At 44.2% G+C, this 17,068-nt stretch overlaps 1 protein-coding gene across 5 annotated transcripts in view; it reads right to left on the bottom strand.

Annotated features, from left to right (window-relative positions):
• The window catches only part of ESRP2 (epithelial splicing regulatory protein 2), a 49,634-nt gene extending 33,148 nt beyond the window's left edge, over window positions 1–16,486 (bottom strand). For 2 of the 5 annotated variants that reach the window (XM_053399526.1, XM_053399530.1), the window contains exons 1-3: window positions 16,300–16,485; window positions 15,872–16,032; window positions 14,750–14,878 (exon numbers count right to left, since the gene is read on the bottom strand). In XM_053399526.1, the coding sequence (XP_053255501.1) occupies window positions 14,750–14,878; window positions 15,872–16,012 (270 nt within the window). In that variant the 5' untranslated portion in view covers window positions 16,013–16,032; window positions 16,300–16,485. Of the gene's footprint in view, window positions 1–14,749; window positions 14,879–15,871; window positions 16,033–16,299 lie in introns of all 5 variants that reach the window. The other 3 variants (XM_053399528.1, XM_053399527.1, XM_053399529.1) reach the window with 3 other exon arrangements.
• Window positions 16,487–17,068: the final 582 nt, after the last annotated feature.

Below are 17,068 nucleotides of genomic sequence, written 5' to 3'. Positions count from 1 at the left end.
GTGTGTTTTTTTTGCAGGGAGGTTAGACAATGTTGCAGCAAGTTAAGTGTCATCTCATACTTTCCAGGATATTTTCCTGCTACTTTTCTTACTGGAAAAAGTCCTCTTCTCCCTTTTGGAGAAGAGGGTTTGTTCTGCAACACACACACACACACACACACACACACACACACACACACACACCTCTACCTCTAATTGCACAACCTAAATTTACTGGGTGTGTGACTGAATCCCATCTAAAGAGCAACAGCATCCTGGAAGTCCTGTAACAGAGCCTTCCCCAACTGAAGTCAACTAGCAACTCCCAGCAGCCCCAAATGCACAGGAACAATTAAGGGTTGTGGATAAACAGCATATATCATGGGGGGGGGGGCATAAGCTAGCCCCCTTTGCATTAGGGGAAAGTGTAAAAATATTTTTTTCATGAAAATCTTTAAATGCATTGTGTTAAGAAAAGTAGCAGACACAAATTTAGGAGAAACACACACCAAAATGCTAACAAAAAACTAATAATCACCAAACTGGTGTGGAAAATTTCAGGGTGGGCATAGTGTTTCACTTGTAATACGTTTGTGCCCTGTGGTTTTCTGTAAAAATCCTGCAACCTTTCACACCATAAATGTCTCAATTTGGTTTTCTGTCCCACTTTTCTGGTTCCTCTAGATGGCAATAATGATGTGTGGACCATTCAGCATAAATACAATACTATTTAATTAACAACATGTTGGGTGTCCCCCCCCCCTTTATTTAATTTTTAAAATGTGGGCCATGCTCATCTTCTCTGTATCATTCCAATTCTAGTATTTGTGCTGCTGGAGTGAGCATTTCATTAATGACATGTTGCAGAAGGCAGCTACAAAAACTCCCAACACACCTCCAATTTGGAGGGGCCCTAAGGCATCCTCCTCTTTGCATTACTGATCCCATCAGATTCAGAGCCCTCTCTGTGGTTGCATTAAAGGGGGTGGGAAAAGAGAAGAGACGCCTTAGGTATCTCTTGTATGACAACAAGTGCAGCCTCAACTCTTACCTAAGCTTAGTTAGTTGTAGACAGTGAACTACGATAACTGTTTCCAAAGCTATTCTTAAAAAGCAACACTGGTTAAGAAGAATTCACACATGCACACAGATAGACTGAGTCAGTAAAAAACAAACCAACCATGGTGGGCATTGCAGTGTTAGTGTTTAGTTTTCCTCTTGCCTTCTCTCTCTCTTTCTCTCCCCCCATTCCAAGGACAAGCTTTCCTAAGCAACGTGATCTTTAGCACTTGCTCTATTGATTGCAAAGCATGGTTCCGTTGTATTTACCCAACACTCTTTCACTGTTTGTACTGCACAGCTGGACCAATCAGGAGGAAGGCTAAACAATAGCTGCAGAGCTGGGGGAAACCGTGCACACCAGCCTTCCTGGTGCTTTGGGCTACAACTCCCACCAGCAGGGGCAAGGCTGGTGTACACATACTTCTTTTAAAAAAATCCACATCAGATATCAAGTATGCTCCCCCCCCCCATGGCATGCGTGGTGCTAACTTTAGAATAAAGAGCACTTTTTCTGCAGACTCATCTCAACATATCCGAAACCTCCACCTGGTTTTCAGTTTCTGCACATTTATTATGCACATGGATGCATCAGTGCTGTCACCTAGGCCTTGGCACAAGTAAATGCAAAATGCAGAAAGCAGGGGAGGGGAAAATAATGCTACTTTTAAGGCAAAGAACAGGGTAATCCGTTTCCTGGTGAAAGCAGAAGAAGCCAGTGATGGCACATCAGACCTCAGATGTGATCCTAGATAACTACTGCATTAGAGGAGTGCATGTGCCTCTGACACTTTAGAAGATGAAAACAAAGAGAGGTGCTTGTTTTATAGGATGTAACAGGGAAGTTGCTTGTGGTGGGATGGACAGCAAGTGGAGACCCATTTCAGGCATGAAACAGTAAAGCGGACTCTGGGATTCTATTTTAATGATCACTGATAATTCAAGTACAAAAGTACTTTTTCATGGTTAGCAATAGGGCACTGCCACTGAAAAAGTGAGATCAAGAAGTGAGTCCCTCTAGTTAGTACCTGCACTAACTGGCAACAGCTCTCTGGGGCATGGAAGAGAACCCTTCGACCCTCTATTTGTGTTGCTGAATTGCAGTTCCCACCAGGGATGATGGAGGTTGTAGTTCAGCAGTATCTGGAGAGCCAAAGGTTCCCCAAAGGCTCTAGGGTTTCAGAATCAAGTCTTTCCCAGCCCCAACTAGAGATGTTGGGGATTGAACCTGGAATCTTTTGAATACAAAGCAGATGTTCTTCCACTGAGCTACAGCTTTTGCTCCCTTGACAGACACACAGACACAGACACAGACACACACAGACACACCATCCCCTAGCCAGGTGAATCAACATGATTCAGTAGTCCACCAAATTAAAAATGGTGCACCAGGCATTTTATTTTATGCACTCCTTCAGATTACTCTCCCATGGACAGGGTTATCACTATGGAGAAGTTGCATTGTATACTTGTTCCATACAGTACCTAGCACACAGCTAAATAATTGTTGTAGTAATAATTTTGAAATGCATTTGACTCATTAAATCATGTTACATTGCTATGTTGAAGGCCAGATAACTGAGTAAAGGCATCTTTGTTCTCCAACTACCAATTTTAATAGCCATCCATTTGAACCCTTGCAAAGCTTAACCTCAGCACTTGCCAACCTGTTTTGACTACAATTCCCATCAAATTCAGCCAGCACAGTGACAAGACTCTGGTCTTGTCTTCTGTTCTTTTTTTGCAGCAACAAAAATTAAGAAAGTGCCACTTCTGGAAATTTGAATCTTTTTATGGAATTTTTCAAGAGCGCACACCATTTTTGGTAATACTTCAGAAGAAAGCTGACTGAAATGAAGTGGAACTAAACAGTATGCAGACTGACCCTAGGAAAGGTAAAAGGGCAGGTAATCTTGATGCAAAAGAGAAATGGATGCTACCAAGAAAGAGGTGCAAAAAATAAATTACTACTACTAATATATCTGAAAACCTAACTTCTGCAGAAGAATCATAAGCACCTAAGAAAAGCTCCACTGCATCAAAACAGTAGCTCACCCAGTCCAGCCCCCTGTTCTCACAGTGACCAGCCAGATGCCATAATATGAAACCTGCAAGCAGGACCCAAGCACAACAGCACTCCCCTTGTCTGTGGTTCTCACCAGCTACTGAGAGAACTGTTGGGGTTGCCTATCCCTGTCCCCATCTGAGGGTATTAAGACCTGCAGGCCATGGGGGAAATGCAGAAGACATAAAGCCCATACCACGGAGCTTGTGCCAGCAGCTCCTGAAGTTGCCCTGAGAATATTTTGTATGATTTGTTTATCCTAATATTGTAAATAGCCTCGGGTGCCTTGGCAGAAAACTGGCAAATAAGTGCAACCAAGCAAATCCGTCAGTCAAAATCCAGCACACCCATATAATTAATGCACCCTCAATGATCTGCTACAATGAGGTGGGAGACAGAGAAAGAACCTACAGATCTTGACCTAATTCTATGCAACCTTTGGACTTAGTTCATGCAGACTGGGGGCAGCAGAGGGAGGGAGAGCCTGGGGCAGGACCGGCCCAGGACGTTTTGCCACTACCAGTCTCAGTGGGCATCAACCACCACAGATGAACACCTGACAAGTGTTGACTGACACCCAGTTAAATCAGAGAAGGAAATAGAACCAAGCTCCATCAAACCCCAAGTCCAGTGGCATTTCAGTGCCACATGCCTTGTGGAAGAAACACTGGCTGGCTCCAAAGAAAAGGTAAACACCTGACAGGCATGTTGGTGAGGGACTGTTAATACCTCCCATCCACCACCAGACCTGCATCCTCTTCTGCAGCAAAACCAAAGTTTACCCTAGCAACTCGTAGGCTTGGTTTGCACTTTAAAGGCATGCAATGTATTAACTATGCAGCTGGTGGCAAATCCCTGTGCCTTTCTGTCACTGCTTCTAAAGGGCAGGGGAACATTTCAGGCAAAAGAAAAAGGGGGCGGGGAGAGCAGGAGTGGGGAATCTTTCCCAGCCCATGTGGTCAGCATTTCCTTCTGAGCAAACCTTTCAAGGAACACATGCAAGTGGTGGGCGGGGCCAAAGGCAAAAGTGGGTGGAGCAACAAATGCACACGCTACTTTTGTATGCAGTGGTACCTCTGGTTATGAACTTAATTTGTTCCGGAGGTCCATTCTTAACCTGAAACTGTTCTTAACCTGAGGTACCACTTTAGCTAATGGGGCCTCCCACTGCTGCCGCGCCACCGCCACACGATTTTTGTTCTCAACCTGAAGCAAAGTTCTTAACCTGAGGTAATATTTCTGGGTTAGCGGAGTCTATAACCTAAAGCGTCTGTAACCCGAGGTACCACTGTAGTACTTTTACACACACAAACACACAGGCAGGTCTCAGTCCTCCATACACTGCAGAAGAGTGGCTAAGCAGCATTTTTGTCCACACCAAATTAATTCTTCAAATTAGAAGGAATCCTGCTGAATCAGCTTTCCGGATCACTTTTTCAGATGGGGCCAAAGGTGCATATTAAAGAAAGGAAAACTCCTGCAATAAGACAGAAATACTCCCAACCTCCACCCCTGATGCATTATTGCAATAATCCCTTCTGCATTCCTCCCCCCCCCTTTTTAAAGTGGAATAAAATCAGGATGCTTTGCAAGGAAGGCCATATAAAGAGGTAGAAAAGGGACACGCCCCTTGCCATCAAATGGTGAAGGTGGGGTGGGGGGTGGTAGAAGAAGGAGGAAAAGGCTGCAGAACAGGTTTCCCCTGAAACAAAATTGCAACCTGTTAATCAGACTGAAAGAATCTTATGGCTGTAATCTTCCTTTGTGTCCTTTCCGCCCCCTCTTTTATTTTTTTAAGTTGAAAACATGCAGCCCATTTTCTGCTGACTTCACTCGACTACAGATGTTGAGAAAAGTGATGCCTCTGTTCTTCGGCTACCAAGAGCCAACGCCTCTCCCTCATCTGCAGGACTAGACATGAATGCACCAAAGTCAACCCAGGCCCTGCTCGTAAGAGCTTTCCTGAACTGTCATTTCGTGCATGGCACTGCGCTGCATTCACCCAGAGTGCTTTACCACCACAGGTTCCCTTACAGGGCCAAATGAAAGGTGTTACTGTTCGTATATAAAGCTTGGGACCAGTTTACTTGAAGGATCACCTCATCCGACATTTGCCCATTTGATCTATGGAACCAACATAATGATCATTCTGCACCTGCAAGGAATCGATCCTTCCGTGTAGCAGCAGGCGCCTACTCTCTGGAATACCCTTCCCACAGATTTTAGGCAGGCGTCTCCAGTGCTTGCTAAAAACATATTTGTTTAGGCAAACCTACTTACACATGTGATTTGCTTATGAATATTTGTTTTGAAACTGGTGATTTCACCCATCTTTTCATAAATTTTAAGTCTATTTGCTTTTAAAGTTTTATTTTATCATCAGTGTTTCCTTATGAATATTTTCTACCGTTTTATGGAAACCTCTTAGAAGTTATGGTTGATTACATGGTATATCAGTCTTGTTAAATAAATAAATAAGTTACCCCCAAAATCACATTTTCCAGATATTTTAAGGGGTTACAGCCTTCCTGGACTGCATTTTGCCTCCAGCTCCTTTCGACAGATTTTAATGTTGCATTTTTATATTGTGGCAACACACCCTGGGACCTTGTGGTAAAAGGCAGGTAAGAAGCCCAATAAAAAAAGCAAAGTAATAACAAGCCTGTCAACCAGCTGAATAATTTTAGTTTGTTAAATGACCTGCCTTCCAGCATGTTACATTTATGTATTACCAGTGCCTTTTCAGAATATCAAAGGAAACATGATGTTCCTTGCAATTTAAATGAAGAAGAGTTCCCACTAGGCATTGGAAGAAGAGACCATATTTTGAAATTTGTTTTCCCCTACTAAGAGCAAATACACCAGGAACCAAACTAGTCTGAAAGAATAAAGACAGATTCCATCTGCTGATGGAAGCATCATGCCTGCCAAAATTTCACAAATGGAAAAAGGTCCTTGTATTCTGACACATACCAACAACCAGGACCGACCTGAGCACCCTCAAAGCTCCTTTTAAGCATTGCAGAAAACTTTCTTTTGCTCCTGTATTATTTATTATGCAGTTACTAAATTGGATACAACAGTTTCTTCTTGTAAAAACAATTCTGGCAGTAATCTAGAACAAGTGCAGCACCAAACCAACCAGCAAGATTTGCTATCTGAATTGGTGCTGAGTGTTGTCAGGAGCCTCCTGTTCCCCTTAGGGAACATTTCCAATTTCCCTGAGAAGGCTGATTGGCTGTTAAGCTAGTCTAAGAACTATAGCTCTGGGAGGGGAATAGGGGTCTCCTAACACCTCCCAGCACCCTTAAATTACAGTTCCCAGGATTCTTTGGGGGAAACCATGACTGTTTACAGTGGTATGATGCTGATTTAAACGTATAGTGCTGACAGGGCCTTATATTAGTGGTTTTCAACCCATGGCACCCTGGGGTGCCTTGAATGATGTTCAGGGGTGCTGCAGGCAACACTGGTCTCTGTATCTCTTTTTTTCTTTCCCTCCCTCCTCTGATGCTGTCTTGTGTCTCTGCTGCCCAAAGGCTTGCACAGCTGTTTGTTGCAGCAGCCCTGGCTACAAGTGAATGGTGCCTCTATGGCTGGCCAGGGGGTGCTGGTTGCCAGCAGCTGAGGTAGCCTCAGAGTAAGCAAGCAAGCAAGCAAGCAGGCAAGATAGCCCAGCCAGCCAGTCCGCCAACCCTTGCTGTTGGGAATGGACAGACTGGGCAGGCAGGCAGGCGTTGTGTTGGCCTTTCTTGTGCTTGCTGTGAGCAAGGCCTGCGTGGGAGCTGAGTGCCCGGTGCTGAAGGGAAGCCTTTTCACCATGCAGGCCCTGCAGCACCCGCTGCTGCCTCCCAAGGTAAGGTGCTGGTCTCACATTCACCTTTGGCCAGTCTCCATTGGGCCACTAAGACTGGGGGCATCCTCTTCCAATGTGGCAGTGTGAAGAGGCACCTCTCTTTGGGGTGGGGTGGGGAGGAGATAGCTCAGAGACTAGGGGCAGCAGCAGGAAGGGTGTCTGAAAAAGCTGGCAGAATCCGTGACTGGCAGAATCCGTGACCAGGGAGAAGAGTCAGCGGAAGAAGATTGGAAGAAATTCAAGGACTATTTACAGAAATATTGTAAAATTAATGAATGTTGAATGATGTCGGATAGAAATTAAGGGTTTTTTTTAGCTGTAATGCTTTGAGATAAGGATTTGCTGAATAAATAATTTGAATTGGACTACAAGAAGGGGAGGTATGAGGAGGTCAGGGAAATAGGTCATTGAAAACTAAGTATTGTGAACTATATGCGATTTTAAACTTTTTTGGTTTTTTGTTTATATAAAAATTGGAAATTTTAATAAATATCTTTTTTAAAAAAAGGAAGGGTGTCTGAAAAAGGATTAGAGGCTGGCAGCTCTTCAGGCAAGGGGTGACATAACTAGGCTCTTGAGCCCCACAGGGGTGCTGCAGAAAGAATGTAGTTGGTCAAGGGAGCCATGGACTCAAAAAGGGTGAAAACCTCTGCCTTATATGAATGAGCATAACTGTTGTCTGGAGGTGCCCTGGGGTCAGAGTGCATTAGAATCTCCACTAGAATTCCAAGCTCAAAGAAGTGTAGTTGTCAGGGGAAATAAGACATCGATTCAAGGCTATCATGCAGGGGATGCGTGCAGAATGTATTGTCAAATACAACAACTAAGACTTAGTGCTCCTCCAATTTGTTTGCAGGTATATTCTGCAACATGTCATTGATGCAATAAGAATACATTAGTAAGGGATTTATACTGCTTCCTGAATTATTATGCTTCCTGAATACTACTTCATTATTGCTGTCCAGAGAGGAATTATAGCACAACAAAAGTGGGAAGAAAACCCACCAGCGCAGCACATTCAAGAAAAAAAATATGCAGGATTTCAGCAGGAATCTACAAGGTATGAATTGACAGAAAACCAAACTATCTCAAACATATAGTATTGAAAGTGCGACCACATGTAATGGCCCCAATATCATAAGTAGCACAAAACATCACAAACACACAATAAAAAGATGTCTGAATGGCCTTTGATTGGCACTTAAGACATTGATTATGACACACCTCTGGCTGTGAAGCAGGGAAATATTGACCCAACAAATATCACAAAATGTTGTGCACTTTTTCCTGCACTCTCTCGAGCCAAGAGTCATCTTTCACATACTCAAGGATAGCAGTAGCTCAGGACACAAAGCATGGAACACCATATTACAACAACAGATAACCAAACCGCAATGCATCCAACCTCATAACAGATGGAAGGAAAACATTTTAGTTCCTTGTAGACATGACCTATATACATTTGCTTATGAAACATGCATGGTGTACACTATTAAGGAAATTGGGACCTGGATCCCCTTCAACAAATGAGGGACAAAGAAAAACTGATGATGCCATTCGTGTTTCACACACTTCTTGCAATCTACGAATAGAATGAGTGAGAGAGAGGAGATAAGAGAGGTGTAAAATTTGCCCCCCAGGAGATCAGCCTATTCATCCAGGTTGCTTCCAAGTCAGACAAAAAGAAGCAAATATCCCTGCCAGAGGGCTTGCAGACAGAGCTATCAGTGTCTACACATGTCAAAGACCTTACCTTGTGTTTGCTGCAGCAGCTATAAGCAATTGTCCCTGTGGACTTAACCAAATACTTAGATCCATACTGAACAAGCTATGCACATGGCTTTTCAGCTATGTGAAGGTTCCCTTTGATCTTCAAGGACTCAGATTTTTTTTTAACAAAATAAGATAATGCAAAGCTAGCCCTGCAACTCGAGAGTTTAAATCAGGACTAAGCAAAGAGAACTATCAATAAAAGTTTGAGCTAGAATAAAGACTTCTAAAGCTCACAGTCACTCATATTGTGAGCATGTTATATTTGTGTACCATCAATGGGCTGTCTCCAACTATGTTTTACTCAGAGTAGACCTGTTGGAATTGATGGGCAGGACTAAGGTCAATGAATTTCAATGGGTAAACTTTGAGTAGAATGTAATTGGATACAACTTTATGTACGGGGAAAGAGCGGACTCAAGCACACCGAAACTGTTGCTGGACAACTTGTTCATTGGCCATGCTGGCTGGGGTTGATGGGAGTTTGATTACTGCTCAATAAGCAGGTTGTCTGGAATTGACCTAAGAAAGATGGACTAATGGACCAACTCAGGATCAAGGCAGCTTCCCATGCTTCAAACAGGTTGCTAATCTTCTGACTCCAAAACAGTGCTATTTTCTATAAGAAGGTCAAGACAAAGAGAAAGAGAAAGGAAACAATGCTGTCTAGATGTCATTGGGCAAACTCCCATCAACCTCAGACAGCATGGTCAATGTTCTGAATTCATGGGCTTTGTAGATCAACAACATCTGGGTTCAGGTTAGTCAACTGCTGCTCTATATTTGCATATTTTCCAGGCATGTGTCAACTCATTTTGGCCTTCCTGGATATTGGGTAAAGATTCCTGCAGCAAACACCAGCAACCTGCCAGTTGCAACTAGCTCCATCTCTACTATCAGCATTGTTTTAGCATTGTCTGATGGCTCAAGTTCAAATGATGGCCGTGGAGACCTTTATGAGTGTGTATGTCACACTGAACCGTGGGTTGCAATGTGACACAAGCATCCCTTTGCATTTTCAAAAGAAGCAGAGGGTGATTTTCCTGAGCGGATGACTTTCATGTAATTATGACAGCTTTTCTCAACCTAGTGTCCCTCCCAGATGTTCTGACTGCCCCTGATGGGAGTCATAATCCAAAACATCTAGAGAGCACCAGGTTGAGGGAGGCTGAATTACAGGGCAGGAATTACCTGTTGCACTTTATTGGTGACAGCCAGTAGCTTAGATGTATTTAAAAGGGCGTTCTCTTTATCCTCCAGGAATGTGCTTACCAGTGGCTGTTAGTCATGATAGCCAAACAAAACCTCCAAGTTCCAGAGCAGTGTGCTTCTAAATACTAGTTGTTGGAAAGCAACAACCAGAAAGGGCTCTTGCCTTCTTAATGTCCTGCTAGTGGGTATCCCAGAGGCATGAGATTGGCCACTGCAGTGTGGGAAGGAGGGTGCTAGACTAGATGAGCCTTTGGTGTGAGCTCTGCCTAAGAAAAGCGGCCACAACATAAGCTCCGGAACTGTGCTGCTTTTTGCAATTTAATCTTGACTAGAGTTTGAAGGACAAGACTTTCAAATCTTGCTGGGATTCTCACCCCCATCTATTGAAATCTTTCTTGCTTTCCTGCTCAAATCTGGGAAGAGCCACAGCTCAGTGGCAGAGCATCTGCTATGCATGGACACGATCCCAGGTTCAATCCCTAGCAACTCCAGGGAATTCTGGGGAAGATCCCTGTCCAAAACCCCAGAGTACTGCTGTCACTACCAGGTGTATCTGTGTTCTGATAAGGCAGCTTTGTAAGTTCTGCTAAGCAAGACAGAACTTCTGACCCTCAATTGCACAGGATACTTAACAGAATGTTTTCAATCACTGGGAGTGAATATATTTATATACAGTTAGCTCAAAAGTAACAATCTCCTTGCCATTCAAGCTTATTTCTGCAATTTTAAAGGGTGTGGGCTCAGTGGCAACTCCCCAAGTTCAATACAGTGGTTATCTCGGGTTACATACACTTCAGGTTACATACGCTTCAGGTTACAGACTCCGCTAACCCAGAAATAGTGCTTCAGGTTAAGAACTTTGCTTCAGGATGAGAACAGAAATCGTGCTCTGGCAGCGCGGCAACAGCAGGAGGCCCCATTAGCTAAAGTGGTGCTTCAGGTTAAGAACAGTTTCAGGTTAAGTACGGACCTCCGGAACGAATTAAGTACTTAACCCGAGGTACCACTGTACTGTAGCCCCCAGTTTTCCCCAAGCACACAAACAGCCCACCTGCCCCACTTTAGCAGGCATAATCCCTATTTTTGGGGGATAAATCACTCTGCCTGTTTTTGGCTTCGTGTGTGTGTGTGTGTGTGTGTTTGTGTGTGTGTGTGTGTGTGTTTAGGAAATGGCACCAATTTAGTTTTCCTTGATTTGCTGTTTTTCAGGATTCAACTTCCTCTTCAGAGCCTTTATAAGTTAAACCTAAGAGTGGGGTGTGGGCGCAACTTATCTGTAATACACTTGCAAATGTATGTGCATGCTGCAAGGCCATTTCACACACCACAGCTGCCAAGGTACATTTCGTAATTGATAAGGCAAGTTGTCCTACAAGATGCCTTTTCTAGTATTTCTCTTAGCAAGAACACACCCTTCTGGCTTTTAAAGTTGGTGGAAGACCAGTGACCACAGAATAAACAAAAGGCTTTAAGGAGGAGGAGCAGAACTTTCAGCAAGGTGTGACAGCAAGAGAGAGGGTTGGTAGTGGTGGGTCAGCGAGGATTGGAATATTACAAGTTTTCTTCTATAAATAATTGGAAGTTAAGTCACTATGGGGAACCAAACGGGCAGTCCTGGTTCCATCAACTGCATGGGCCAGCAGAAACTAGCATGGGCTGAAATGCACCACACGTGATCTGAATTGCAGCATTGATGGAACACTGAAACCATGCTTTCGGGTCTTTAGGACTAGAAGATTCCTTAGTTCAAATAAATGTTCAAATTGCTGTGTCTTAAAACAGGACAGGATATAGAGCCGAGATTTCTAAGAACCAGTGAGAGTTTCAGGTGGATATCCTTTAGCTCAAAATTCTCTGCCTCACCCAAGGCATCCTCCTTCATTTGACCAAGAAGCATCGACCACACCTAGACAGAGGCAGTAGCATGTCCTCTGTGCATGTGCTGCAGTAGCTACATCTAACTTGCAATTTGTGATGATAGGATACAATCACATAGAAGTATTGAGCATAATTATAGTGTGTCACTTTTTTAAAAAAAGATGAACAACGAAGTGTACTTAGCTAAGCTGTTCCAGATGTCTTTGGTTGCAAGACGAAGGACAAGATTGAACTTGCAGTACGTAACGTTTGTCTCCGAGCTATTTCCAAACTACTGAAAAGTCACTTTACAGTCTTAACTGGTCTTGCATGAAATCTACCCGGGGAGAGCGAGGAGAGGAGAAGGGGGGGGGAATACACCATGCCTAATGATTTCTTTTGCAAAAATACTTCATTCCCCCTGCCCTACCCAGAATCTGCTGTACTCATAATTAAAACTAAGGATGATTCAATGTAGGGCAAAATCACAGCAACACTGAAATACATTGCTCATTACTTACTGGGCCGATCCCTGTCACCAGAAGCGGCAACACACTAACCTGTTCCACAGCCTAAGCAAGTTTTCCCCACAAACACACTCAACCAGCAATTCTAATGAGATATGAAGAACCAGTTCCATACATTCCAAAAAAAGCTATGGCGTTGTATTTTTCCATTTGACTCCAGGTTGCTCAAAAACATAAGACACATACATACACATATATGAAAAAGTAAAGGCAAAACACCTTTGCATGTTTTGAAAAGTGAACCAACAAACTCTCTCCCCACATTAAGAGCAACATACAGAAAGGACAGTACGTGATGCTGCAGTTTGGCTGGGTGCTGGGGAGCGTGGGGGGAGAGACTGCACAGAACTGTACCACTTGTGAACTCCATATACAACTAATTTCAGGACGAAAAAAAGTCTTAATGCCCCAAGTCTTTCCCCCTAGATGGAAAACTGTCCCTGCGTGGAGAACATATATGAGTTTGGCCACCACCTTGCTGAAGTTAAGCAGGTCTGGATCTGGCCAGGGCATAGATGGGAGACTACCCAGGACCTCCATGTATGCTGCATTGGGCCTCGAGGCTGGAGAAAGATGGGATGAAAATGTAAGAACACAGAGCTAGATAGTTACATCCGTGTTCAAATCCCACAGAACTCATTGAGTAAATCTGAATGTGTGGGCAAACTCCCTGCCCTTCAGTCTACCTTTCCTTTACAGAACTGCTTAAAAGAATACATAAAGTATTATATATCAGCCTTCCTCAACTTGGTACCCTACACATGTTTGGGGCTACCGACTCCTACCAGCCGCAGCCAGCATAGCAGGCTGGTGAGAGTTGGTAGTCCACAACATATGGAGGGCAGCCAATTCTGCACTCAGGGACAGAGTATTCCTCCCCCAAAAATAAAGTTTCATCCCAGGAGTTCAGGGTAGCATGCAAAGCTTTCCCACCCACTTTTACCTTCACATCAGCCCTGTAATAACTAGCTCCCAGGTCAGCCTGAGAGAAAATGTGTGGCCCAAGGTCACCCAGTGAACTTTGTGGTGGTGGGAGTCATCTCCCCAGACAGAGAGCCATACTCTGGCCCCCTGCACCTCACTGGCTTTGCAGAAGCTGTGAAGGGCACATTCAAGTATTTCTAAAGACAACTATCCCCTTAAAACACCCCTTCCTTTCCCTCATGTGAAGTGTTTCTTCATGGCACTGGGCTAATGGTGGGTCTGCTTAAAAGACAACATACTCTGGCCCCCCTACCCTCAGGGTTACCAGTTGTTTTCCCTAACTTATTACATTAAGACAAACCAGTTTGGCTTGCTATCCAAGTTGTGTACAGGCACGGCCCTTTTGGTGACAACTTTCTGTCTTTTTACCATATTCAGAATAATTCCTCCCCCCCCATCATCCTCAGTTTCACCTGAACCCCATTAGGGATCCTATTTAAATATTTCTCTATTCAATTTCTCTTTGGTATTTGGGGGAAAGAGGCTCTTGAGGCTCCATCATTTATTGTTTTCTTTATTTATTTTTTACTGGACAAGTAGATCAGCATTTAAAGTGTCATGTCCAGACTACATCACTGACCAAATCCCATAGGAACAGCCTTACCACATTGCATTAAGAGGGCTAACCTGGCTGTACAAGCAATCTGTGACTGTTTTAGACCTGTGTGCTACTGGACTTTTGTCAAGAGGCTTTCAAAACCAAAGCTGCCAGAATATGTCACCCATACACAAATTCCCATGGCGAATTCACATTTGTCCCTGGATGAGGGCAACATCAAGCACCAAGTGACATGTTTGAATGAGCCACTGCAGACCAAATAACTTCAGGTTATAGTCAACATTATACTTTGCATTTAGACACCACATTCGAGATTTCCGAGTGTGTTAACACATAAGCGTAGTAGTTCTTTTTTGGGGTGGGGGTACAGATAGTCTAAGGCCATTTAGGGAGTTCAAGGCAAAGGTGAAATTACAATCTGGGACTTCCTGGCTCTCATGGCGAACAGTGGCGTAGCGTGGGTTGTCAGCACCCGGGGCAAGGCAAGTAATTTGCGCCCCCTAACCCGTGGATATGCACCCCCTAACCCGTGGATTTGCCCTAACCCCCAGATGTTGCGCCCGGTGTGGCCGCCCCCCCCCTGCACCCCCCACGCTACGCCACTGATGGCGAACACTCTGGTTATTAACAGCACCAGATTCAATACTTGTCATCATTCAGCTAGAAGTCACTGGAGACGATAATCAGAAATGTGCAAGCATGTGGTGAATAAACAGAGCAGGCCTTACTGGCAGGGCAAACCATGCTTGCAATATTGCTGCTGTGAATAACTGGTCCGCGGAGCAGATTTCAAAGCGAAAGTCAAAAGCAAGTCTATTTGCCTTGTTGCATCAGTCAGAATCCTGCTCTCTGCATTAACATTAACCCTCAGCTTCCCTCACCTGCTGGAGAACTCGATCCAGTGGCTCAGCTTTGCTCAGGCCTTCAGGGGTTAAGCCTGTCACCTCTCCACATTCATCGCTCAGCTCCAAATTGTCGGCCTTCACCAAGCATTTGTGCAGGGTCCCTACCTGAAAATATTTAACAAAGTGGGAATGGGGGGGGGGGAGGTTGGAGGGAGAAGAAAAAGTAAGAAAATGGAACAGGGTGGTGTGCACACATGCATGTGTGTTAAAAGAAAAGCACAATGGTTTAAGGGAATCTGCCTTATAATTTCTTTAAAAAGGTTAGATTTTGCCAATTTCACAAAATCCAAGATTCTGTTCACTCCTTGGTTGCTCTCTTCCTCGGGAGACTTGCTCCCTTCCCCTGAAAAAGGGACTTGGCTGCAATTCTTATATAATCCTGATGAGAGGAGTTATGTTTATCCCATCAGAACTGGCTGGTTTTCATGGGCAAACAGGTCACCCTGCAACACTCTCATTAAGGGGGTCAGCCATATTGACAACTGGGCAGCTTTTTTGCTTTTTAAATAGCTGTTAATGTATGACACAGGGTGCAAGAATGAAGGCGGGGAGGGAATGAAATTTCACCAAGTTGCTCTTAATGCACACAGAAAGTCCCCCTCCCTGGGTTCGATTCCCATATAAAGCGATAGGTCCCAGAAGCAACATGCAGGCCTGATTTAAAATAAAATAAAAAAATACACAACACACACCAAATACCCCAAATGAGGAAAAGGCTCAACTTCTAGAAGAAGCAAAAGCTTTTGGCATTTAAAGCCTAACAGATAAAAATTAGCTGGAGTGGGGGAGATAACACTTTTGTAGCCTAGATTTCCCCCTCCATCAATCAATTTTAAGGACAATTTTGAAGCAAGTGAGTTCCCCATTTCGTAAGAGTGCATATGTGTATGTATGTAGGTGGTCAAACTATTTAAGTTGCTCCCCCACCTACAGAGATTTTTGGAGAAGAGGGATACTTAGCCCTTCTCAGCTTTGGAGTGGGGGGGGGAGAGAGGGAATGTTACTCTCAGGCAAGATTGGGTAGGTCTGCATTTGCTGTTTTCTCATTTCCTTTTTGCACGTCATCCAACTTTGTACCAAGAGTTTGGGAAGCCATACCTTCTTGCTGTGTAGATCCACAACTTGCCACACCAAGAGAATTAGTTCCCTTTCATCGGAACCCAGCTTAGCCCCATATGCACCAGCTGTTGCCCCAAACAAGACCACCAGAGAGTCACTGTGCGGAGAAGCAGCCGTCATGACCACAGGGGGGGAAACAGCTACAATCAAAAGCAGAGGTAAAAAACAAAAGAACAACAAAACAAAGGGAAAAAAATAAGGGAGAGAAAGAGAGAGAGAGATCGAGTATAAAACAAACCCAACACAAACCCCCACAAATAAAGGGTTGCCCCTTTCCTCCAAGTGATCAAAGTGGAGATTAAAAAGGACAATATTAGAAGAGCCAGAACTATGGGGAAGGGGGGCAGGGAGAGGTAGCTAAGACCAAAATAAATTATTTAAGGAGAGATTCTGTTTTGCAGTTGTACCTGCCTTGATGAGGTGCTTCTCTTACTTCCTAGGTCAGACTGGGGGATGAAATTAACAAGCGGTAGGCTTCTCTGCTTCTGACATCATGGCAGGAAACCCAGCTTTGGTTAATCAAGGAGGGGGGGAAATCTTTTTCTTCTCCTCTTCTTCCTAAGTTACCTGCCCATGAGTGAGACCATGTGACCCAAGTCAATCTCCCAAAGGGGCAAGGCCATTGGGCCTTTGGAAAAGGTATAGGGGAGGGACCTAGGGAGAAATCAACGCCTGGCTGAGCTTACCTGATTGGTGTGGGCTGGTGTTTGCTCCTGACTGGGAGAGAAAGAGAGATCAGAAGGGAAACTCCCTTTTCTCCTCCTCCCTCAATTTTAATTCTGACTCCAGGAAGTGCCTTAACCTGCTTTCTGAGGGTTTTTTTTAAAGGAGTCTTTTATCAGCAAGTGGAATGCAACACTCCTGCTACAATTCGTTTCTAAAGGCACAGTGGACGCCCCCAGGATATATTCGCTCGCAAGACTTCCGTCCTCAATATCTTGTGTTCAGCCCTTCCCTCTCTCGCTAGTTACCCGCCGGTTTTTGTCACCTGGGCACAGATCCCATTATTTTGAAATCTTTACTTGTTTAAAGCTGCAACCGTTTTTTGTTTTTTTAAAAGTTCTGTTACATTTATATCCTGCCTTTTGCACCAAGGAACTCAAGGTGGTGCAAGTGGTTCGTTCTCCCTCTCCTCATTTCACCCTCACAACAACCCTGTGAGGTGGGTTAGGCTAC

Source organism: Podarcis raffonei, chromosome 8 (assembly GCF_027172205.1).
Source record: "Podarcis raffonei isolate rPodRaf1 chromosome 8, rPodRaf1.pri, whole genome shotgun sequence".
NCBI lineage: Eukaryota > Metazoa > Chordata > Lepidosauria > Squamata > Lacertidae > Podarcis > Podarcis raffonei.
Note: the sequence above shows the minus strand (reverse complement) of the source record. Positions and strands in the feature narration are given on the sequence as shown.